Source organism: Drosophila guanche, unplaced genomic scaffold (assembly GCF_900245975.1).
Source record: "Drosophila guanche unplaced genomic scaffold, DGUA_6, whole genome shotgun sequence".
Lineage (NCBI taxonomy): Eukaryota > Metazoa > Arthropoda > Insecta > Diptera > Drosophilidae > Drosophila > Drosophila guanche.
Window position 1 is genome coordinate 9,965 of NW_022995753.1, and position 24,810 is coordinate 34,774.

At 47.3% G+C, this 24,810-nt stretch overlaps 1 protein-coding gene across 1 annotated transcript; it reads right to left on the reverse strand.

Moving 5' to 3' along the window:
- On the reverse strand, positions 1-24,141 carry LOC117588665. Its single transcript, XM_034280107.1, is given in 16 exon segments — positions 1-1,579; positions 1,581-1,618; positions 1,712-1,875; positions 1,952-2,113; positions 2,178-2,320; positions 2,413-2,654; positions 3,148-3,709; positions 3,711-3,880; positions 3,949-4,049; positions 4,051-4,094; positions 4,096-4,119; positions 4,188-4,338; positions 5,458-5,497; positions 5,872-6,682; positions 8,821-9,843; positions 23,931-24,141. Coding segments are annotated over 16 exon segments (4,632 nt in total). The 5' UTR covers positions 23,979-24,141; the 3' UTR covers positions 1-670.
- Between the last annotated feature and the right edge of the window lie 669 nt (positions 24,142-24,810).

The window sequence follows — 24,810 nt, forward strand, 5'->3', positions numbered from 1 at the left end:
TTTATTTATTTGTTATGTGTGTACGATGCTGGGATCCCGTGCTAAACAAACAAAAAAAACAATAAACAATAAACAATAAACAATGAGTAAATCCTAATTATGAACATGACTTTATGGCAGCTTTATTGCCACCATCAACCATCAAACTCTCTCCGGATGCCACTTGTGGGGATGCAACAGACAAAAGCTACTACAAGCAACCACAACAAAAAGTTTCAGGACTTGTTTCATATGATGTGGGAGGGAGTGGGAACTGCAAAAGATACAATTACAATTACAATTACAATTACAATTTCCAAGGTACGCCACGACATAACATTTCTCTTCACGTTTAGACTTTAAATTACATTTTACGCTCTTCGATGTTTCCATCATTTTTGTGTACAAAAAAAACAATTTGGTTTCACGCTTGCATTAGCCGAGATTTAGCTTTAGATTATGTGCTATATATATATATATATATGCATATGTATGTATGTATATAGGTGTATAAGTAGATATATCGTATCGTGTATAAATAATTACAAAAAAATCTCTTTACGATGTACGAACAAAAAATACTTGCGCTCAATTTTAGACATGAAACAAAACCTTTACATCGAGGAGTGGGGGAGGGGTTAGGGATAGGGTTGCAGGGAAACGCGAGAGAGAATCGATTCTTGATCCTCTACTACTGACGCCGCACAGTCCGCTCCCGATCCCGCTCCCGATCCCGCTCCCGTTCGCGTCCGCTCTCTTCGCGCTGCAGGCTGCCATGCCTGGGCGGTGAGGTGTTGCCGGCGGCGCCGCCCGCTCCAGAGCCACCATTGAGTACACGCGCCTTGCGCGATCTCTTGAACTTGGCCATGTCCTCGCCAAAGACGTCGCCCGTGCGCAGGGCCGAGATGAGGTCATCGAACTCGCCCTTATTGTCGCCGCCGCCACCCTTGGCCGGTGAGTCGCCGCCATTCGTGGGCGACGAGGACTTCAGGCCAAGATTGCGGGCAACGCTGCTCATGAGGCCGGTCTTGTTCTTGCGATCGATGGTCCGCTTTTTGAGCTCGGCCTCCTGCTTGGCCCGCTTCTCCTCCTCCTCCTCCTCCTGCCGTCGACGGAAGCTCTCGTTGTCGTGACGCGCCTCCGCAAAGGCGCCCAGGAACGAATCAAAGATGCCAAAGAATTCGTCCGGCTGCAGCACGGATCCATCTTCACCGAACAGTCGAACGGCCCGATCGAAGCGCGTCTTCATGTCCTGGAACTTGTCCTCCAGCTCGGCAAAACGCACCGATGCCTGCGTATGGAACTCCCGCATGACGGGCAGGAAGCGATCGCCCTGCTGTGCGGGCCCCGAACTCCGATGGAACTCAATCTCACGGGCCACATCCGCCAGCCCAGTGCGCAGCATCTGTATGTCCTTGTCCATCTCGCCCAGCGACACCTTGGAGGCACCGCGCACATGCGGTATGTCATCCTCCAGCTTCAGCAGATCCTTGAACTTCTTCTCGATCACCTGCACCAGATAGTGGAGCAGCGTTGTGCCCTTGGCCGCGCTCGATTTGGTGTCCGCCAGACGATTGAGCGATGCCAAACGGAAGCCAGAGCCACGCATTGCCGCGTGCCCCACGGTTCATGTAGTTGCCTGCAACGGCAACGGCAACGGAAACGGCAACGAAGGATGCAAATAATGGTTATGGAGATGGAGATGGAGATTAGAGTTTTATGTTGATCCTACCCAAGGCCAGCACCAGTTCCAGTAACTTGCGCAGACGTCGAGAGCGTGCCACCTCGCGTGAGGCCTCCATGACGCTCTTGATGCGCGGCGTCAGATCGTTGACGGTGAGCATGAAGCGCTTCTTGTAGTGCAGACTCTTCAGCCGCTGCTCGTAGTGGGGTATCCTGTGGGTGGGGGCAGAGAGAAAGAGCAGATATAAATCACAGACTGCATCTGAGGTGCGCAGCAGCAGCAACTCACTTGGATATCTCGTAGAGAAAACGATCGGCACGTGCCAGCGATTCAATGTCCTCACTGTGCTCGTCCAGCAAGGCTCGCTCTTCGGCCGAGGGCGTGAACTTCAACAGCTGCTCGACCATGTCCAGCTGCAGCTGCTCATTGCAGTCCATGGAGAGGATGGCTCTGCGGAAGTTCAAGGCAAACGATTAGTCAGGCTTTGGGCTTAGTTTGGGTTCGTTCTTCCTACTTGGATATTTCCACATCGCTCATCTTCAGTTTGCTCAAGAGAATCGTGCAGTTTTGGGCTCGTCGTCCATCGATCACGGAGAGCACCTTCTGTTTGTTCTTCTGTCCAGTGGGTCGTAGATCCTCGTAGGAGCCATCGTGTGCCTATCAGGGGTAAGAACATAATTAGAGCTGCGGCAGAAGCGAAAGCAAAAGCGAAAGCGAAAGCGAAAGCGAAGCAGTAGGAGGACTCTTACTGGCACTCCATTCTTTTGGTAGGCCGAAAAGAGTTTGTCTATCGACTCCAGTTCCATGTTGTTGTACAGCTTGCTCTCGTCCAGTTCGCTCCAGACGGTGCCCTGCAGCTTGGCATCTGGCAGCTTGGACCAGTTGAAGCTCTTCAAGGGATTCGTGGGCTGTGGCACGTTCTTCTTCGGCAGCTCCACCTTGGGCGCCACAGGAGCTGCAGGTAGAACAGAGACACGGATTAGTGTTGGATCTCCAGCCTGCGAGTGCTGGGCGGACTCCTTCTCGAGGCGTTCGCGCATGCGCGCCAGTCCCGTCTCCAGATCCTCCTTCTCCTGCATTCGCAGATCGAGTTCCTGCTCCTTTTTGGCCAGACGCGACTGCACCTCAAAGTACTCGCGCTCCAGCTCATCCGCCCGCTTGCGCGCCTGCGTCAGTTGCTCCTCCTTGACCAGCAGACGCACCAGCTTGCCCACATCGATCTGCAGGGGTGCCACATCCGGATTCAGCTGCTTGCCGGGATCATCCAGGGGGTCATCCAGGGGATCATCATCGGGTATGAGGTCGCTGCTGGGTCGTTGCTCCACTTGCAGCACAATCTGCTGGACCACGCGATCAATCAGCAGCCAATGCTCGGTGCAGTGGCCCGTGTCTGCAAACAGAAATTCAATTAGTTGCAGATCCATGCCAGTGGCTGTGTGGCTGTGTGGCTACACTTACAGGGTAGCAGGAGCATATGCTGCAGCNCGGTGGGGGTGCACCTGGACATGGCGGTGGTGGCGGTGGCGGTGGCGGTGGCAGCATTGCTGGCGCCATTGGCGGTGCCGGCGGCGGTGGAATGGCATTCAACATCGGCGGCGGCGGTGGTGGCGGTGGTGGCGGCGACACAGCACCATTGCAGCCGGTCAGACCGGCAACCTTTTGGTCATCGGGTATGCTGCCTTCGGTAACGAGCCGCTCGAGACGCGCTCGCTCCTGCTGCTCGCTGTGCAGTCGATGCTGCAGATCCTCGGCCTTCATCTCGGCACTCTGGGCCCGCTGCACGGCCTGCGAGTGCTGGGCGGACTCCTTCTCGAGGCGTTCGCGCATGCGCGCCAGTCCCGTCTCCAGATCCTCCTTCTCCTGCATTCGCAGATCGAGTTCCTGCTCCTTTTTGGCCAGACGCGACTGCACCTCAAAGTTCTCGCGCTCCAGCTCATCCGCCCGCTTGCGCGCCTGCGTCAGTTGCTCCTCCTTGACCAGCAGACGCACCAGCTTGCCCACATCGATCTGCAGGGGTGCCACATCCGGATCATGGACTGGCGACTCTTCAGTCGCTGGCCAGCTTCAGCTGCTTGCCGGGATCATCCAGGGGATCATCCAGGGGATCATCCAGGGGATCGGGTATGAGGTCGCTGCTGGGTCGTTGCTCCACTTGCAGCACAATCTGCTGGACCACGCGATCAATCAGCAGCCAATGCTCGGTGCAGTGGCCCGTGTCTGCAAACAGAAATTCAATTAGTTGCAGATCCATGCCAGTGGCTGTGTGGCTGTGTGGCTACACTTACAGGGTAGCAGGAGCATATGCTGCAGCAGCGACAACATGTGTGGATACGCTGGCGAGTGGCTGAGCTTGCGGCGCAGCAGCTCGAACATGGAACCGCTCTTGGCGCTCTTCGTTGAAGCGACGTGCGAATTCCTTCTCATCCTCCTCATTCTCTCACCATCTCAAAGAAGTCCTGTAAAGCAGCGATTGCAACGATTAAACAAACACTCCGTGGACAAACAGCTGCGACTCGGGACTCACCAAATGCCTGTCCAGCGTCTCGTTCCCGTGGGTGCGCAGCTTGTCGATCACCGGCTGGATGCCCAGCATTAGAAATTCATAGCGCAATTGGCCATAGTTGAGGACAGCGTTCACAAAGGACATGAGGAGCCGTTCCCCGCAATCCCCACCCCTGCCAGCCAGCCAGCCAGCCAGCCAGCCAGCGACCTCGCCCTAGCCCTAGGGCTAGCCAACAATTTCCCCACGAAGTTCTTTTAATGAAGGACTAGGAAGTCCTAGTGGAAGTCCTACACATCCTTTTGGATGTGGCGATAGAGGGCGAGAGGGTTGACATTTTGGACTTTCATTGAAATAAATCGAAAAATGCTGCCAATTGGTACAACCATTCTATGTGCCTTCGATATCTTTCATCTCTGAGATATATTTGTAGGGAAACAGAAATATAGATCGGATTAATGGAATACTTTTTGCCCTCTGCCAAAGACTCTCGTAACTTTTTTGATATTCACCGAATCATAGTGGAGCAGGGCACAACCCAACCCAACCCAACCCAACCCAACCGGGAGCTGATTTTAAGAGGCGACAACCCACCGCTACTTTGAGGCCGCTCTCCCACTCTTGATAAGGTCTGGGACGGAGGGGGGGGGGGTTAGACACAGGGCCCTGTTGATAGCAGCAGTGGAATGTTCTCAATGGAAGCGTGAATCGTGAATCATATCCTCAAGCAACCTATGTACTCGTGAGTAAGTGACTGTGAGAAGTGAGAGCGACTGTGAATGTAGTGTGAATGAATGCTTAGACAGGGGATACGTTTTATTCTTCTTTTTTATACATATATTATTTAATTTCATTCCAGAATCTATAAGAAGTTGATTATCATTCAAATAAACGACTATTATTCAGTGGTTCTTCGGCACAAACAAAAAATAGGGTCTGAGTTCTACTCAGTTTTTTTCTTTCCGAATGGGGCATGGGGTCTCATTCTCTCTTTTGTGAGAAGAACCAATTTAAGGCTTATATTTTAATGCTAGTAGCTATGATATTTGATAGGCGTATACAAAACATAAGTATCAATTAAATTCCCATTTCAAATTGGGGTTCCGGCGGTTCTTCCGCATATAACAGAGGTTCAAAATTCTTCACATTTTCTTTAAAGTTAGTTGGAATTTTCTTCCTTTAGGAACTAATTGTTGGTTAGGTATTTTCCGTGTGAGGAGGGTATAGGATTCTTCCTTTGATTATATGTTTGTAGAGATCTGCTTTAGGCAATCATACTGAGAAGTGAGCTGACAATTGTTGTCCCTTGGTTGATATGTCCTGATCGTCCTGTTCTTTAGGTTTAATTCCATCAGTTATGTGTTCTGTTCTTTGTACTCTCAAATGACTTGCATTGGAACCTGAAGAGTTCTTCAGTTCTTGCAACATTGGTTGTGTTTTAGGTTTAGGCTGCCAAGAAACGAGGAATGATAGGGGATAGGCGTCTGGTTCCATTAAAAGATAACTGGAAAACTTACTCAAAATGTGTATAGTTTGTGTGTGTAGGAGGAGTCCTGCTGTGCTGTGTCCGGAGTGAATGAAGGGTGATACTGATACTGATACTGATCCATGGGCTTATGCAGTTGCATTCGGGGCTTCAGAGGCTGAAAAAAATATCTCACAAATCAGAAACAAACAAGTTCTGTCCATTGTCTCATCAGTTGTTTACCAGCATCTTCATTGGTGTTGCTGTCGCTATTCATGAGGTCCCTTACGGTAGTCCACACATCCAGACACATTTGAAGTAAGTGGAGGCAGTGTCTTGTGGTCTGCACGTCTCTGGACTCAAGGATCCTCTCCTCTGGGCAGGTGAACATGACATAAGACCCCAGAGCAATGGCCTCATCGAGGTTCCGCAAATTGCGCACCGCAAATTTGCAATAGGAGGTGATGTTATCCAGGTGGGAGGGGTCGGCCGGAGGTAGATTGAAGCCGTGCACCATCCCTTGGAGATAGGCAAGGGAGGCCACCGTATTGATCTCAGCATCGTTGACATCATCGGCGTTCACCAAGTGGCACGTGTTCCCCAGGCACTCGCCCATCAAGCGGTAAAGGTACGCTTTTGGCTCGTGGTCATCAGTGTTGAAAGAGTTTAGTGCCTGAACTGTGATGGACACCATATCCTGGACGTACCCCGTTAAATGCCCTAACAGGGTATTGACGGCGGCCTTGGCGGCCTCCACAACTTGTTTTTGCTCCTCAGTCGGTTCGCTTATCTGCTGCAGGGCCTGGCGTTCATCCTCCAACTGCTTCTCCAATTCTGTGTTCGCGTTAATGAATTTATTGATGATACCCAAAAAGATGTCGTTCATCACATGGCGCTCGTGGCTGCTCAGTTGCTCTCTCATGTAGACCATTACGGCCGTGCAAGAAACGGAGTCGTAGTACCGACCATTTAAGAAGCAATCCAAGGCGCACTCCGCCAATGTGTCGATCTGGCTCGTGTCCATGATGGTGGCGATCTTGATCTTGATCTGGATCTGGAGAAGAGGATGGGTGAAGGGCATGTTTCATTATTACATGGTGTGTCTCCAGATAGCGGTGGTCTCTATGGTACTACATGAAATCATTTGGTCAAAATAGCAATCGCTGCGCATTCAAGACGTTAACGACTGGCAATAAATCATAAGCGCCCCCTCGATACGGATACCGATACGGATACGGATACGGAAAGGTAAGGCCATCGATCGTTGGGTCTTTGGGATCCCTGTAATTGCTAATTATAAACGGAAGAATAGTGCCAGCCCCTTCTCGGATTGGTTGGATTGGTTGGATTGTTGGCCCACTTATCGCTCGCCAATCGGCTGGCAGATATTTTCCATGATTACTGCCACTGGCCCCTCAAAAAGAGAGAGAGGAGGGGACACCACAAAAGAGGGCTCTGTGCGGCCTTGCCGATTAGATATCGGGCAAGGGGCATTAAGTCATGCTCTATATGCAGGGACTACACGACTGCTCTGGACTACTGGACTACTGGACTACTGGACTACTGGACTGTGCTATCTATTCGGCTAATTCTATCTAATGAATGATTTGTGTCTCTGATACTCGCCTTTAAAAGTCCTTTACGGTGAGAGAGATTTGTGTGGGTTTGGGATGGTCTGTGGGTATGATTGATATGCTGCAAAAGTTCCGTTCTGTTGTTTTGTTTCCAATAAAAGAAAGAGACAAAAAAGTGTATGATAATCGGCTGAAGAAACCAGAATAACCAATAATAATAATAATGTATAAATGTATGTATAATAATAAATATGTATGCTAATATGCAAATCACATACATATCTATGTATACTGTGTATGTAATGTATTTTGTGATTTGCGATTAAGTCGTTTTGCTTAACGTTTTTTCATTAACACCGCCACATCTCCGTCCCCCTGGCATGGATGGGGATGAACCCCTGCAGCGTTGGCCAGTTGTCCAGCTAAGCCCCAAACCCCTCAAAGTTGACAGAGAGATGTACGTGAGGGAGTCGTGAGAGCGTGAGCGTAGGAGTATCTGCAACTCGAGAGGGACGAAGGAGTGCGTAAGGAGATCGAGCGAAAGTATCTGCTCATTTAGAGTTCACTTTAAGGATTCCCCATTTTTCCTTGGGGATAAGGACACCACCACCACATTTCTCTCTCCCATTTGCTGCTAAATATTTTGGTCGTGCGTGGCTCGTGCGTATCTTCGTGTGTCTGGCATTTGTCGCACCTCTGGCAACGCCCTCGGGCCTGGCCTGGCACCTCAGCGGTGTTTTGTCAAATTTTAAATATTTTCTTCATCTGTCATCTACATCTACAACACTTCTCACGCCAACACGCTCCGTTAGCTCGCCGCCCTTCCCTAGACCCACACACTGCACACTCGCTGCAGAGGCTTCGCCCGCACACAAAATACACAAACACAAGCCGCNTTAAAAGTCTCCCCATAGACTCCGCCGCTCCAACCTTGCGATCAAAACATTTAAATCGAAGCGGGCCCCCACGCTGTGACTCATCTTCTGGTTAAACTTTGTTTCTATTTTTATGGAATCCAAGAAATAATAAATGCTAAAATTATATTTCTTCTGATAGCTTCTGTGGCATAAGCGGAGGAACATTGGAGGCAGAATTGTTCTGGGAATATTCTTCTCTTGCATGAGGAAAATGCACAAAGTACGAAGGGCTTTCAGTTGGAATCAGGCAAAGGTTTTTCAACTAAAGAAAGCGCCTAAATGTTCTCCTGGATTTACATGCATAAATGTGTGGAAAAGTGAAACTCAATCCAACATTCTGTCATCGGAGGGGAGTCTCTCCAGTGTCTGCTGCAGTGTCGTGTTTTTTCTGCCAAAATTCTAAAGCCATGAATTCCCATGTGAAACATGTGAAGTACCAGTGGTCGTATTATCGCTTTGACTGTGGCTCTCTCTTATGCAACATTTAATTTGCTGAATCGTGGGTAAACCATGAAAGGCAGGCAGCCAGGCAGCAAAGAGCCAGAGCGAGAGCCGAGACTGTATGGGACTCTGATTTCAATTGGCAAATTGATTCGTTAGCATTTCGCACGTGACTTTTCACTGGGTTCACTCGATTCGATTGCACACGCTGCGCCACTATCTGAGTGGGGGGTTCGGGGCATGTGGCATGTGGCACTTACCTTGAAGCAGCCGCACCAGGCTCTCCTGCCCCTAAAGACGGGCATCTTTCGCTTTTGCTGTTGTCTGTAGTGTTTCTGTAGTGGAGTTTCGTTGCCCGGCCCGTTGCCGTTGCCGTAAAAGGACGAGGACGAGGACTTTTTATATCCTAGAGTGCTGCTGCTGCCGCTCTGGCTATCGAGGTCCTGCTGATGCTGCGAGTGCTGCTGCTTGAAACCAAATGGTAGGGATCCAAAGGTATAGCCTAATATATTATTCGTGTAGAATGAACCACTGCCCAGACCGCTGCCCAATCCAGCTTCGTTGTTGTTCGCATGATCGTTGCGCGACTGAGCATCCAATGGGTGGCACGATTGCCTTTTAGTGGCAATGCCACTGCCACTGCCACTGGCACTGCTAATGTCACTGCCGCCGCTGCTGCTGTACTGATTCCAATACCGATAGAGACTGTGGAAACAGTTGTAGTCGCTGAGTAATCCCTTCCAGTGCTCAAAGTCGAAGCGTTCTTGGAAGTTGCCCGATGAGGTGTCGCTGCTGCCGTGTGGATTGTTGTGCCCGTGACTATGGCTGTTCCTGTTGCTGCTGCTGCTACCTCCCAGGGGCAGGGTGGCGGTGCTACCACCCTCAGGACTCAACGGTCTCTCGCGGCTATAGCTGAGGTCGCAGCTATTTAGGCTTGTGATGGACACCAAGCTGCTGTTGTGATTTGTCTTTACAATGCTGCCAGGATGATTCTCATAAGAGTCTCGATTGTTGTTGTTGCTGTTGCTGTCGCCTGTTATCGTTATCTTTGTCACACCCGCAGAGGTGCCGCCAACAGCTGTTGTTGCCGCATTGATTGTAATGCAGTTGCCACTTAGGCTAGCTGCTGCTCCAGCTCCGACTCCGACTCCGACTCCACCTCCTTGCAGCTGCTTCTTCTCTAGAGTACTCTCGGGCGTGGTCTGCTGCAGTATCTCCGTGCTGTTGGCACTGTGCGTATCCGGCTCATTGATGCACACAACCGAAGGACACGACTGTAGCGTCTGCACATAAAGAGAGAGAGAGAGAGATAAAATAAGGTATTAATATTATTCGTAAATATCTTCTAGTGCCACTGCGGAGGTGTACAATTCCAGAAACAACAAAAACAAAACTCTGCTGCAACTGTCATAAGTGTCTGTTGCATGTTGCAACTGCCACAAGGCAGTTCTCTTCACGTGGGAGTCTGTTTTGTGTCTGTTATGCAAATTGTGCATTACAATTGGATTGCCATGCCACATGCCGCACACACACATGCCCCACTCCCTGCCCCATAAGCCGCATAATCCACATAATTCCTCCTCGCCGACTCTTTTATTGCAAGCCACTTAAAACGTAATCAAACACAAATCCCACAGTAATGATGGCTTATTAATTTACTTTACTTTACTTTACTTTACTTTTGTATGCCTGCCCCTGCCACATGTTGTTGCCACATTCCCCATGCATTCACCATGCAGTCGTTGTGGTCGTGGAAATCGCTTCTCAATGCCCGATTGAGCAATTCTCTTCTCTCCCTCCTATCTTGCCTTTTAGCAGCGCTTTTTCCCTTTAAGTTTTAGTCTGAAATTATCTCAAATATCCTTCGAATTAGTTGCATTTCCTTTGGGTGTTACTCGAAAGTGGAATATCATTTATGGACATCGTTTCATTTGATGAATGTGAATCAATATCCATGTGATCCATGTGCTGTGCATTTTTGCTCTTGCCTTCTGTTTGGCTGCCCCCACCAGATGCCGCCGCTTGTGTGCCACAAATCCCCACAGCGCCGGCGCAGCGTCTCAGCAGCTGTCGTCGTTGCTGTCGTCACAAATCAGGTCAATGCTTCAGCTACAGCTACAGCTTTATGTCACAGTCGACATCGCCACGTCTGAGTCTGAGTCTGAGTCTAAGTGTCTGTCTAGCTGTCTGTCTGTACCTCCCTCCACCGACTCCAAATTCAAGTCTGGGCTGCACATTTGTATCTGGCGTCTGCGTCTCTGAACTGTTGCCCCACGCTTTATGCGGCTTTAGTCCACGCGTGGGTCCAAATTAGACTCTCAATTCGATGCGATTTGAATCGATTTGCTGTTGAAATATGTCCCACAAATAAGCCCAAAGCCCAGAGGAGAGATGCAAGTAAAGAATGCAGAGATCTGTTCGATTAACAATAATTGAAATTCATTTTGGAATATTGCATATATAAATGTGGCACGTCAATCTGCATTGCTTCTTCCTCCAAAAAAGGGGGAAAAAACGGATAAAAATATCTTTAAAATTTCAAATTTCACGGACTATTTTTATGTTGCGATTTTTTCCTAATTTTTCACACTTTCCCAGAAGGTGTCGGAGTCTTACACACACACACACACACACACCTGCCTTGCCATATCCGTATCCGTGACTGTGACACGCCCACTACGCCATAACCAAACCGCCAGCGAAGTATTTCCGGGGGTGCCACCCACCCACAACCACCAACCAACGAACCAACCAACAATCCATTTATTCATCTATTCCAGCCATCCATCGCGTAATAACTTTATAGGAAAACGAATTGCTTAGCCGGAAAGTGGAAAAGTGTGCTGTGAAAAGTGCACAGTGCGGTGGATAAGGTGCGGAAAAGCATCTGTGCGATTTGGAATACTCTTGTGGCTGCCGAATCCATTGCAGTCCATGGAGCAGAAGGCCACTTGAGGATCATTACCATTGGCAGGGGGCATTCCCGCTCACCAGAGTGGCATTCATCTCCAGAAAGCGGATGAGTCTTTCATAAACTTTACTTCTACTTAAAGAAAAACCTTTTCTCATGCCATTCTTCAGTCGTTCAGGGATTGACAGGGATTGACAGCAAAACAACACACACAGGGAGCTCAGGGAGTACGCTTGCATTGCCAGGAGTGTCTGACCTATAAAAAGCCCTTGTCCAAACATAATTTTACTCTGAGAATAAGCTGTGAATGTGCATTACCTTTACTCAGAGGCACAAGAAGATCGATTCTGCAATCGTACTTTAAAGGGTGGGCCTCTGCATTCCAGTAAGTCTAAGGGCCATGGACAAGAGGGTATCCAACGGTGGGTCTGTCGTCCACGTCAATCCAATGGATTAACGCCTGCCCTTTGGACAGCCAGAGTGCAGAAGGGAGAGGGGGACAGGAAGAGGCAGAGAGATTGGGGGCGAGAGGAAAATCAAATGGCGCAATGTCTGGCTGCATCCAAAATGAAAAGCGAAAATGTATAAAAAACTAGTTTTTCCGCATGCCTAAGAAAATAAAGAAAACATGTCGAAAGGCAGCAACAGCAGCAGCCAGCCACAGAGTGCCACATGCCACAAGAGCCACCACCACACAGCTGTGTGGCAGCAGCAGCCATCAGCCATCAGCCAGAAAGAAGAAACTTTTCCTTTTTTTTGGGGTCTAAGCGCATCTTTACCCAGTTTTTCAGAGGCTGCCTGCTTAATTATCGGTGCACACACACACAAGCACACGCACACGCACACAGGGGACAGGTGGCGGCAGCTGGTGGCATGTGGCAAGCATCAATCATACGCAACGTTGCACCAGCGCTTTCCTCGTCAGCAGCCAAAATGTTGCATTTTCCAGGCATCCATCCAATCACATCACAATCCCACACGGCCCAAAAATAGTCATTATGGGGCCCGCAACTAAAAGAAAACTAATGGCCACAAAGTTGCTGGTGTGGGGACAATATAATGGGATGGGAGTGCGAAGGGGGTGGCATTTTTGGCATTTGCACGAGCAAATGTCAAGCATTTTCTTCCATTTTGTCATTAGCTTTGCGTACTTTCGAGTGTTAGTTAAGGACAGAAAAGCGTGTGCTAACACGAGCAGCATCTATTGGGAGGGACAAATGAAGAGAGAAAAGAATATAAGCGTCCATATACGATATTTTCCTGGTACAAATTAGAACCTCTATATTCCCTATAAATGATTCACAGATACACCTAACGGGGAGCAGAACAGTCGCTACAATAAATTAGATTAATTTTCTGGTATTAAAACCATTTCATTTATTTTTGTTGTGGTTTTTCATACCCAATACCCTTGCCGGTGGGTATAAGCTCATTGTAGGATGCGTTGCAGAGCCGAGATATATAAACTCCCACCATCACGGGGCAGAAAGGGTATCAAATACAACGGTGTCCTGCGGCTCAGGCAATCGAACGAGCGACGTGGCAGTGCCGGGGCCTCGACAATTGGCGCTGGACCGTGGTGAAGGTGTTGCAAGGTGTTGGTTACATGCAACAACAACCACATTAGCACCAACAACGAGCGAGCCCCCAGCCACAAGGCACTGGGCTGGTGGGGACTGAGTTAAGTTGAACAACAGCCCACAACAAAACAGCAAGTAAATGTGTAATCGAGTAATCAGGCGGGCATGCGGGTGCTGAAATTATTTTACTATGCATGTTGCAAGAAAGTACAACAATAAAAAACAAATCTACCTTTCTTTTACCTGCCACGAACCACCCTCCTCCTACAATCCTCTAGGGACATTTATTCCACACACTTTAGGATCTGCCACCTGATGCTCTCCACCATTTCGCTCCACCTTCATTAATGCCCTCTAGTCTGCATTGGTTCAAATAAATAATGAATACAAAAGTCGACGTTTAGTTGGGTTAAGAAGTTTCTTGTATAAAAACATTCCTTCAGCAACGTCTCTCACTCGTATCGCATTGCATTTTGTGTGCAGTTTTTTTTTTGTTTCGTTTGCGGCACGAGATGTCGTGTCGGATTCTTGTCTCTTGGTTTCTGTGGTCTCTGGACTTTTCTTCAACCGTTCTAACGTTTCAGATCTTAACTAATTTGGCCCCAAATACTGCACTGCACCCTCCACAAAATCCACAATCTTTTTGGAGCGGCGGCAACTGGGGCTCTCTGGCTGCTGCAATCTGAGACTCATTTACATTTTTCGGCCACATTGCTGCAGAGGCTGTCTTGGTCTTTGGTCTGTTTCTAGTTTAATATTTTTTTGGTTTATCTAACTTTTGATATTTTCAGCCACAAAATAGGCGTCAACTCCTGCCACACAGCCACACAGAAACAACCACAGACATTGCCTCTTTGGATCTCTCTGAGAATTTATGGGCAAAAGTGCAGCCAAAGTGGGTGCAGCCGTGTGGCAACAACCATTTCAAATGAGTGCTCGAGAGGAAAATCCCAACTGAAATGTCAGTCTCCCGCATCGCTGGAGAGGGGCAAAAATCTTGCAAAAAACAAAACAAAACAAAACAAAACCCATCGAAACATATGCAAAAGTGCAAGTGTTTTCATCTCCTGCTGCGGGCAAGAAAACTTTCACTAAATAAAGTTGTTTTGCGGCTGTCATGTTGTTGGCTTTTCGGGGGCATGCCTCTGGATCCACCAATGCTGCTGGCCCATTGTCTGGCAATGGCAGTGCCCGCCCTGCCCTGCCCTGCCCTTTATTCATGTCTCATGTCATCTTATGGTCATCTTTCATCCGTTCATCCGCTTATCCGTTCATTGTCCATCGTTTGCTGGATAATCATCTACCACCACCCATCCATCCATGCATCCATCCATCCATCCATTCAACCCATTCAGACATCTTGTCGAACCAAAGCGTAGCGAAGCAAACAAGTTGTTTTGTTTTTTGGCGAATTGGCAAAGTGCTTTTTAATTGTGATTACAACGATCGCAGCAACAAATGATGAGGGTCCCTCATCTCTCAGCGCCCAAAAAAACACAAATTGTGGAAAGTCCAAGTGTAGATTGCAGATAATGCAGATGGTGTGAGTATAACTCGGACTTGTGATCAATCAGGAAGTATGTCCGATTGATTGACAACCTATTAATACGTTTATCTGATGAATCTTTAATGTTGCACTTCAAACTATCAAAATATTTGTATTGTTTTAATGAAATTTGAAGCATTTACTTCTCCAAAAGGGCAGAAAATCTTTGGGGGCTCGAAACGTATTACGGTTGCGCTGCCATTCCAGAACCATTTGTTTCTTTCAGTATTTCTCCTAAGACTGGAACTGGCCACCAAAGACTGGATTTTAGAGTGGAGAATTGAGGGAATGGCAGCGCAATATTCGACTGACATTTAAAGTTTATGAGGCCAACAAAATGTATGTTCGAGGGACGGGCACACAACGATGAGGCGAGGCGCCAGGCATTAGGCATTAGGCATTAGGCACCCGGCCGGCACCAGGCACAACAGACAGCCAGCAGAACAGACACAAAGCGTCATCGGAGGGGTATTCGAATAATTATAGATCCAATAATGGGCCTAATTGGCCAACTGTTTTGGCTTAAACAATTAGCAGATGGATGATCGACCGAATGACTGAGCCACATGACTGAGGTTTGACCTTCACAGCCGTAACGGAAGAACTTTGAAATGAAAAATGAAAAGGCTTCACGAAGCTTTTACCCTCTAATGAGGCAGCTCTCGGCAATCGCTGTGGGCTAAGATTTCGAGTACAGCAATTAATTATGCCATTTTCTAGCGCATATTATCTGTGCGTGGAATCACATGTTTGGGGAAACATTCCCCCTCTCCAACTGCATAATGAACGACCCACGACGAACAGCACCAGACCAGCATCGACTGGCAGTTGAAGTTGAAGTTCTATATATACCCGCACTTTAGTATAGATCTATGTACATATGTCATATCTTTGTTTATGGGCAAGTTTGGTCATGAAGCATGTATCTACAGATACAACACCCCAGAGTGATCCACATCGGGTGGCAGGCCAGAAACCAGTTTAGTCGAGTGCGAATCGAAATGGGAGTCGAGAGTATCTCCAAGATAGAGGCACCCAGAGCTAAATCGTTTTCGATTCCCTTTCAGTTGAGTGCACCTAAGACATTTAGGTAAGCTTTTTGTGATGAGCTAAGCATGATTGTGGAATGCATTCTATAATAATAATAAATCTATAAATCTGTATCCCTTCCATAATATATTTCTCAACTTTTAAGTTCTCTGAGGAACTTATTGTACGAGCATACATAACCATAAGGGTATTGAAAACTTCGATAAAGTTCACCTCTTGTGAATTGTTTTTCTTCTTTTTCTCGCTCTTTGTTTCACATTTTCATCATGACATTTATTCCGCATTCTTGTAACTTGATTTAGGCTTGGTGTTGCTCAGCTACTAAACATTGTTGCGGTGCCTGTGCCTGTGGCTGTTGCTTTTTGCCGCTGTTGCTGGTGTCGCTGGGAGTTCAGGTCCAGGTTGGCCCCCGGACTGTGACACCGGGACAAGTGCGGAATCGTGCAGATCGTTCTCTCTTCGCTCCACTCCACTCCTCACCCCTCCACTCCGCTCTTCTCAAAGGAGAGGCTTGCGCAAGCGAGAGAGCTAGCTGCCTGCCGTAGTTGGCGATGGAATGGAATGTCGCGAGGGAATTCGCACTTAATCCACTGCAGAGTGCGACAGATTAGATTGAGCCTGAGATCGAAAGATATTTTTTAATGGAGATCTTAACTCCGAAGGGTATTTGTAGGCGGAGCTCTCTCTGCATTTTGCCATTTGCTTGGCTTGTCCGTGGCTCGAGAGTGGACACTGTGGGCACCTTCCATACATGGCTGTCTCAAAAATGGACTTCGTGAGTAACCCAAGCAAGACTTTTCAAACAACAAACTAACATTACTAACAACAATTAGGAAAGTTATTCAAGCAAGTGTGAACAAAGCCTATGGCTTGGCCTTTATTTGTACATTCTAGAAGCAGGAAAGTTACAGATTTTTATGACCAACACGATAATAGGTACCCATGGTGCGTCGTCTCAGTTGAACTTGTAGCTCATTGCTATTGTTTTTTCGGCGAAATAGGGAGAGAGAGAATGTGTGGGTAGATCAAGTGAAGAGATCAAGAGATTTTGCCATTTGCTTGGCTTGTCCGTGGTGCGAGAGTGGACACTGTGGCCACCTTCCCTAAATCGCTGTCTCAAAAATGGACTTCGTGAGTAACCCAAGCAAGACTTTTCAAACAACAAACTAACATTATTAACAACAATTAGGAAAGTCATTCAAGCAAGTGTGAACAAAGCCTATGGCTTGGCCTTTATTTGTACATTCTAGAAGCAGGAAAGTTACAGATTTTTGTGACCAACACGATAAAAGGTACCCATGGTGCGTCGTCTCAGTTGAACTTGTGGCTCATTGCTATTGATTTTTCGGCGAAATAGGGAGAGAGAGAATGTGTGGGTAGATCAAGTGAAGAGATCAAGAGATGGCGCATTCATGTTGTCGCTGAGAGAGCGCAAAGAAGGAAGAAATTGCTGAGAGAGCACTGGCAGCAATTGTGTGTGCCCAGAGAGCGAGCATGCAATGCGTGTGAGTGAGGGATGAGGAGAGCAAGAGATAAGACAATTGCGACTTAATGCTAGGCGCTGGCAAATGCATGCTCTTAATGCTTGGCAAAATGAAGGTACCCCGTTTGCAAGTGGGAAGCGTATGTTTGTGCATATGTGCGTGTGCTCGCGCAACAACAATCTCAACGCAGCGGCGGCGACAACAATTGTTGTGCAATTTATCTTTATTTAATTGAACTTTTACTTTCATCGGTTATTGCTGTTTTTCCCCCTCTGCTTTGCTGCTCAGCGAACGAACGCGTTTCATATTCATTGCAAATAATTTTTCAGACCAAAAAAAAACAACATAAATGTGCATGTGTGTGTGTGTGTGTTGTAGGAGATACGAGTGTATCTCAGCTTTGCCGATATACATATCTGCATGCTAATCTGGCAAATCAATTGATGTGCGCCGCGGGCACTTTATACAACAACAACAACAAAATTCGATATAAATTATTAATTCGAAAACAATGTAAAGCCGAACAAAAATGAAGCAAAAAGCTAAAGCGAACCGAAAAGCAAGATACAGAAAACGAGACACAAAAGCCGGCAGCCGAAAAAGAAAAGTTCAAGAAAATCGAATCCCCCCCCCCAAATAAACCAAAAGATAAAGATATAAACAAGAAACCAGAAACAAGTTTCTTTTATTCAATTTTTGTCTCTTTTTTTTTGCCACAGAGAGCTTTTTCTTTGGCAATTTAATTTGCCTAAACGATGCGGGGGGATAGCTACGACATAGAGAGAGAGAGGGGAACAGAGCGAGCAAAGCGATAGAGGTAGGTAATTGATGCCTGCATCTCGCAGATACTTTTGGAAACAACCACATAATGGGGAACCGCAGATCAGATCCGCCAGGCCAGATGAGATCATTGCCAGCAGCAGTCGAAATCGATTTGTTGTGTCCATTCAATGCAAAAAGAGAGGTTTGCATCAAGAAACTATTGGAAAGAATATCCCTGTAGAGCGGTTTCAGATGCCAAACGATACACTAAATACATTTATGGGTCACTGGAGATGGGATTGTTTGACATCTGCTCTCTCTCTCCCGCTCTGCAGAGGTCAGGGATGAGCACTGCACTGGACTTCAGATGACTGATGACCCATCAGCGATTGGCAGTCGAATGGGAGTCCAAAGATGAATGCGTTTCATTAGGCTCCACTTGTCTGGTGGATCGATCGAGACACGTGCCGTGGCGTCTACAGGTCCGGGGTCCCCCAATCATCCAATCGTTGGCTGATCTTTCATTTCTCTCTCTTTCTCTCTATTTCTTTGTGTCTTTCGCGGCTTCAAGGTGTCGATGCCGTAGAAAGCAAAAGTTAAAACCCGAAAGCCCGAAAGTAAAGCCCAAGTATCTTGACCCTCATTAATTCATTCAAGTCAGCCGCAGCAGCAGCCGCAGCATTCGCGAAAAGACTTGAAATTTACAAATTTCGGTCTCGGTTTCAGTTTCAGTTTCAGTTTCGATTTCAGTATTTTGTTGTTTCAGATTGGAAGAGATGGGAAGCTGGAGAGAAGATTATCGGATGTTTAATGTTTTTTTACGGGCCACCTGCAATTAACATGTGAAATTTATTTAAATTCAATTTTTATTTCACATTTCTCAGAGACTCTCTGCGATTCGCTTCTTGGCGAATGTATTTTCACTTTCGTTTGGGGCATCCGAAAATCAAAAAAAAAATACCAAAAAAAAAAAAGCCGACAACAAGCAGCAGTGTGGAGCATCCGGCCACCTTTTGCGGCCAGAGCAGAGCCAACCTGTTTGGGCCATCGTCTCCCTGACTGACTGCCCGCTTACCCGTGATTATTGTGATTATTGGTAGTGTCCAAGAGACCACGAGACGAGAGATGGAAGAGAGCAGAGTGGAGAGTGGAGAGACCTGGCCACAACGACCACGAGACACCAACAGAGAAGAGCCACAAATTGAAAACCGAAAGTGAAAATATGTTTATCGGCTGAGTGGCTGTGGCTGAGTGGCTGTGGCTGAGTGGCTGTGCCGGCGGAAAAAAAGAAAAAGACGGAAAACAAAGCAGAAGATCGCATAGATCGTGAGGAGTTTCCCCCTCTCAGCCCATGCGCCTTTCCCCTGTCCACTGTCCACTGTCCCCCGTTCCCGTCCGATCCATTGACGACCGTTCAATGCCGTAAATTAAGTTGGCAATTTCTCGTTTCTGTTTGTCGGTGAAATCTGTGGCTCGGACAAAAGAAAACTCCTGCCGGTGGAAAGCGGTTTCCCTGCGGAATGAATGGAATGATTGGGGCATGGGGTCAGTCGTTGAGTGGCAAGAGTGAGTGCTGCGGCATCGAAAGAGGCTGCCGATTGACCTCGACCTCGAGCAGGAAAATACCCGACGATTGGATTATCCGAACAGTTGCAATTCCATTCAAATCTCGAATTATTCATAATACTTTCTAGCTTTTACCTTTCTTCTGCGTGGTGGGGGCTGCTGCTGTTGCTCCATTTTGGATCCGCACACACACAATCCACGGTCTAATCCCTTGAAGAACTGTAACCACAACTGAGACGACGACAGGCACGTCTGTCTGTGTCCACACGATATTTGGGGCGAATCTTATCAGCAAGACAGTGCCAAAAAAAATATGATCCCCACTTATTTGCATGCCTCTGACACTGACAATGATATGGCCATCGTGAGAGATATAAAGATACATCTTAGAGATACAAAGATACAGCGAGATAAGCGGTAAGAGAGAGAGAAAAAGAGCGAGTAGAACCCTGAGAGAGCAGAGCCGCTGGCACTTTCACTGCACAAAAAACTGTGTGTTTGCATTTGCATTTTATCTCTGGGGAATGTCTCTATAAAGAAATGATTCTATGGAAATGTATCCATAGAAATGTACATCTGTATCTATGAAAATGTGTTTGCATGCCTCTCGCGAGGGTGAACATCATCTGGTGGGTGGCTAATGTCCATGTCCGGCATAAATTTCAAGTCTATCCCTAACTCTTGCCCGCTTTTGGCTCTGTTTTTTTGGCGTAGGTGGCCCCAAATGTATCCCATTACATGCACCACATACTTTTGTATCTTTGTGCTGCAGTTGTTTTCTTTTCTTTCTTTCTTGGATTAAGTAAGTCTACAAGTAAGAGCTCTACTGTTCCTCTCTCCCTGTCTCTGAATCGTCGTGGAATTGAAATTGCAATTGGAGGAGACTTCACATGCAAATCAAAAAGACAGGAAATTATTACAACTTTTTACCAATTCCCCTACTACATCACGCTCCCCCTCGCTTGGAGTCTTGTTTTGTTTTTGTTGGTCATGTGCCTGGCTCTGGGGTATGGCTTTGCTTTTTTCGATTCATTAGCATTACATGGCTTCCGTATTTGGTTATGAACTGCCTCCCCAATGGAGCGCAGACACCAAAAACCATACCACAGAGACATATGTAAATAGATTATGTAGGTATGTACATACATATCTATTTTGCATAAGGTTCGTACCATTTGAATGGCTGGAAAATGGGTCAAAGATGCGACTGGCGTTTACAGCTATCGGCGGGGTTCAGGTTCAAAGACGCAGATAATGTTAGCCATAAGTTACAGCCTGCATCTCAATCCCTCGATATACTCTAAGGAAGTGTCAGCTGCTGCTGCTGCTGCTGCTGCTGCTGCTTTCTTTGATGTGGTTTCGGGCGCTGCCTTGGCGGTTGATCTTCAGTTACATTTAACGTGTGGATTACAAGCCGAATGGCGCATCATAGGTAGACTCAGAAACGGAATAGAACCAGGTGAGACGTCTCTCCCCATCCCCTTTGCGTGGCGTCTGTTAGGTGCGAAATTCTTTAGCAAATGCGATAATTTATCCATCAATCAGTTGCCTGGTGGCACACATTCCACATTGCCGCTCGCTGTTGAAGAGCTGAGAAGCTGAAAAGTCATCCGAAATGCTCATGAGAATCAAGTCTGTGTGTGTCTGCCAATGTCAGGCCTAGAATCCGCCAACGGCTTACGTCATAAATAAAGTGGAGCCCCAATCGCTAGAGGAGCATAAAAAACCAGACGCCAGACCCCCCCACAGCAGACCACTGGACGGAGGCCACCAGCAAAAGCGATGAACGGCAAACGGCAAACGGCGAACCAGTTCCACATCTCAAAAGAAGAAAAACTGCACTTCGAGATCAAGTTTGCAGCAGGAGGAGAGGCCGCAACTGCAACTGCAACTGCAGCTTTGTGGCTGGCTGATGCGGCAGATGCCTTATGCAACCTGTGCAGCACATGCAAAGTGCCGCTGGTCTGGTCTGGACTGGACTGGAGAGAGTAGGCTTAGCCCCCAAATTCTAGCACAGATTGCGGTAGTTGACGTCACAACGGGGCGCTCTTAGAGGCCAACGGCAGTTGCCGTTAGCTGCCATTGGACTGATACTCCTTCTCCATCTCTTCCTGGGTATTGTCGTTTAGATAGCAGTTTGAAGGTTGCTTTGATTTTGCCCCAGAGTGCAATTCCATGTAGGAGTCGTCGCAGCCCCTTGAGGGACGTGCCAGGCGCCAAGCCCGCAGAATGTCAGCCAAAGCCAGGAAGTGATTGCGGGACAAAGCAAAGCAAAGCAAAGCACAGCACAGAGCAGGCCTGGAGCAAGCGGAGAGCGGCAGAGAGCAGGTGAAGCCGGGTGGCCGCGCAGCAGGTGGAGCTGTGAAGCGTGGGCCTAGCGTAAGGGGTTCCCACAAAGACAAACACAAACACAAACCACAAGTAGTTATGCGCACAGACAGTGTGTGCAAAAAGTAATGGGGGAAAAGGTGATCCATATACATTTTACCATATTATGACATTTCCCCCTCATCAAGCAAAAGGTGTGGGGTGTTGTGTCAGTGTTTCAGGCTTTTAATTCGAAATGATTTATTCGATAAGTGGCCATCCGATGGCAATCGTACGAGTGCAATTAAACGCTGCTTGTAATGTGGATTATACAATGAATTATCATTTGATATTTCATCGAATTGAGTCAATATTCATTTATCAACTGAATTGGCAGGCATCGAACATTATCGAACAATTTCTGTTAGGATTTTTAGGCCAAAAACATGCACAATCAAGAGTTTTAGTTATATATTTATAGCTTCACACATTTGCCCGAAAAATGTATGTTTTAATGCATCATTAATGCATTTATCAATGGTCATTATCGAAAAGCCAATAAATCATTTCACTTGGAAAGTATATTGCATCAAAAATTGCAATCCCCGTCCCACACATGAAAAGGGGCTGCAATCACGGCTCGTTAGCGGAACCCACGGACACTGTATGGGGGAATGGGGCGGGAGTGTGGCGGGTGGCAGCAATTACTCAACTCTCTTCGAGGCACAAAACAAAACAAAAAAACCCAATCCACCCCACACCACACCACAACAAGCCCCACTTTAACCGCCTCATCAGCATTTCTACAATCGAAACAAAAATAAAACCAAAACAAAAAAAAAACAACAACAAAAATTATTACTAATTAATTATTGTTGCACAAATGCTCGACGCTTTGCTGCACTCAACGCTGCTCTACGCTTCTGCTGCAGCAAATTTGCTGCATGGACAACAGGCCGATGGACGAACAGCAAAGAGCACAGCGGACGGACTCTGAGCTGGCACTTGTTTGTTATGCGGTGCGCGGCATTTCGTCAGTCTAGTCGTTCAATTGAGAGGGGGGGGGGGGGGCACTCATTGGGGCACACACTCAATCAAGGGAGGTACGGAGAGATGGAGGATGGAGAGCATTGGGCACTTAATTTCGTTTGAGCCGCATTTCACTTTCCATTTCTCCACAATCAAAATGCGTCGAGATTGGAAGGCGCAAAAATTTCAATTTCATTTTATTTATGAGCAGGCAGGCGACACTTTTGAATGCAAATGATGGCTAAATTGTGCTGGCCTGCCAGTGGATCCGCCGCTCTCTTTCTCTCTCTCACACACACACACACACACACACACCATTGTGCACCCTGACTGTTTTGGCTTGGGGAAATGCAGCTTTAATTGTTAGCAACGTCTTCCACCATTCAGCCATGCATTGAAGAAAATCCGTAAAGAAAGAGTTCTCCTGCTTTCAAATCAGGCTCAATTCCAATGGAATTTGCAGCCCAAACTCCCAAGCTCCGAGACTTGAGCTTCGGCAGCGCAGAGGAGATGTCCGAAAAGCAGATAAACATTTGTTTTCTGGACTGCTGCAACACTGACCCAAACTATAGATCATTTCAGTGGAAATTGTGATTAATCTAAGGATAATCCTTCTTCTTTCATAAAAAAACTATGAGATCTGCATAATAATCTTTTACGAATCTTTAATGGAGAATGAAGACAGACAAACGGTTGAAAATTCTTCTGAATTCTAAGGATTTGACTGTTTCCTTTATCGCTGCAAGTTCAAAACTATTCAGTCTCTCTAAAGTCGAGCTTTGAGGAATACTGAGGAATACAGAGGTCAATATTGAAGGAATTTGTTTTAGAACTTTCGATATTAGCAATATATGCATTACATATCCCAACAAACCCAACGAGTACTACTTACTTCTCTCCCATTAATTCTCTCTCAAGAAGGTCTTTCACGAAAAGGAATTGCAATTCTCAATGAGAATTACAAAGAGAGAAATTGAAGTCAGACGAAAAGATGTTAAAATCCATGACTCCCATGGAGGAAGACCTTAATGCATTTTGGAAATTGGAAATTCCGTGTCGAGGTCGCGCCGTGTATTACCACATAAACTAGATCACGAGACAGTCGCGAGATCTCTGCGTTGCAGCCAGCACTCACCGTGTTGATCTTCTCCATGAAGACGCTCATTTGGTTTTTGGCAGACATTATTCTGCTTAAGAATTCTTCCGGTCTCCTCTTCAATGAAGTGAGTTCAGACTCAGGCGGCACTGCCTGTCGGTAACGGCGCACACATCACGCACAACACAAGCCAAACACACTCCGCTGCATGCACCACTAATCGCGGGATTCTTTAAACAATAAAAACAAGAACAAAAAGAAAACACAACAAACAAAAAATATGGAATTATATGGCCTCTACTTTTCACAGTTCTCGCTGGAAAATCACGCGCGCGATTTTGTTTGAGTTTTTGGTTTTTGGTTTTTGAATCTCTATTTGTTTTATTTCCAACTCGAAAGCATCGTATTCGCATGCGATCTTATCGACGGCTGGCAACGCATTGAACGCTCAAGACGTGTCCCAGGCAGCGGCAAGCTTCAGACCAGAGCTTGGGCCAAAAAGCCGAGACAGCCGACGACAACCGACAAACAACGTCGTCGTCGTCGTCGTCGTCGTTGTCGTCGTCGTGAGCCGAAGAAGTTGGCCATGACAATGTTGCAGCGACAGGTGCCCGCAGCAGCACGCAGAGAGAGAGAGAGATAGAGAGAGAGAGAGAGAGAGAGAGAGAGAGAAACCGGCTGTGAGGTGTGCCTAATGCTTGAGACGCCACTGTGCCGAGTGCCCCAGTCCCCCCACACGTTCCACTGTGTCCCCTCCCCTCCCCTCCCGCCCACTGTGTGAATCTCGCCTTGGGTTCTCTGGCGGATTGGGGCCGTTTTGTGGGTGGTTTGTCGGTCTGTCGGGTGGAAATGTGCGCATTCCATGCGGACTTATGGGGAAAAACAAGGGCAGGCAAGGGCTCAGGCCTCCACATGCTCG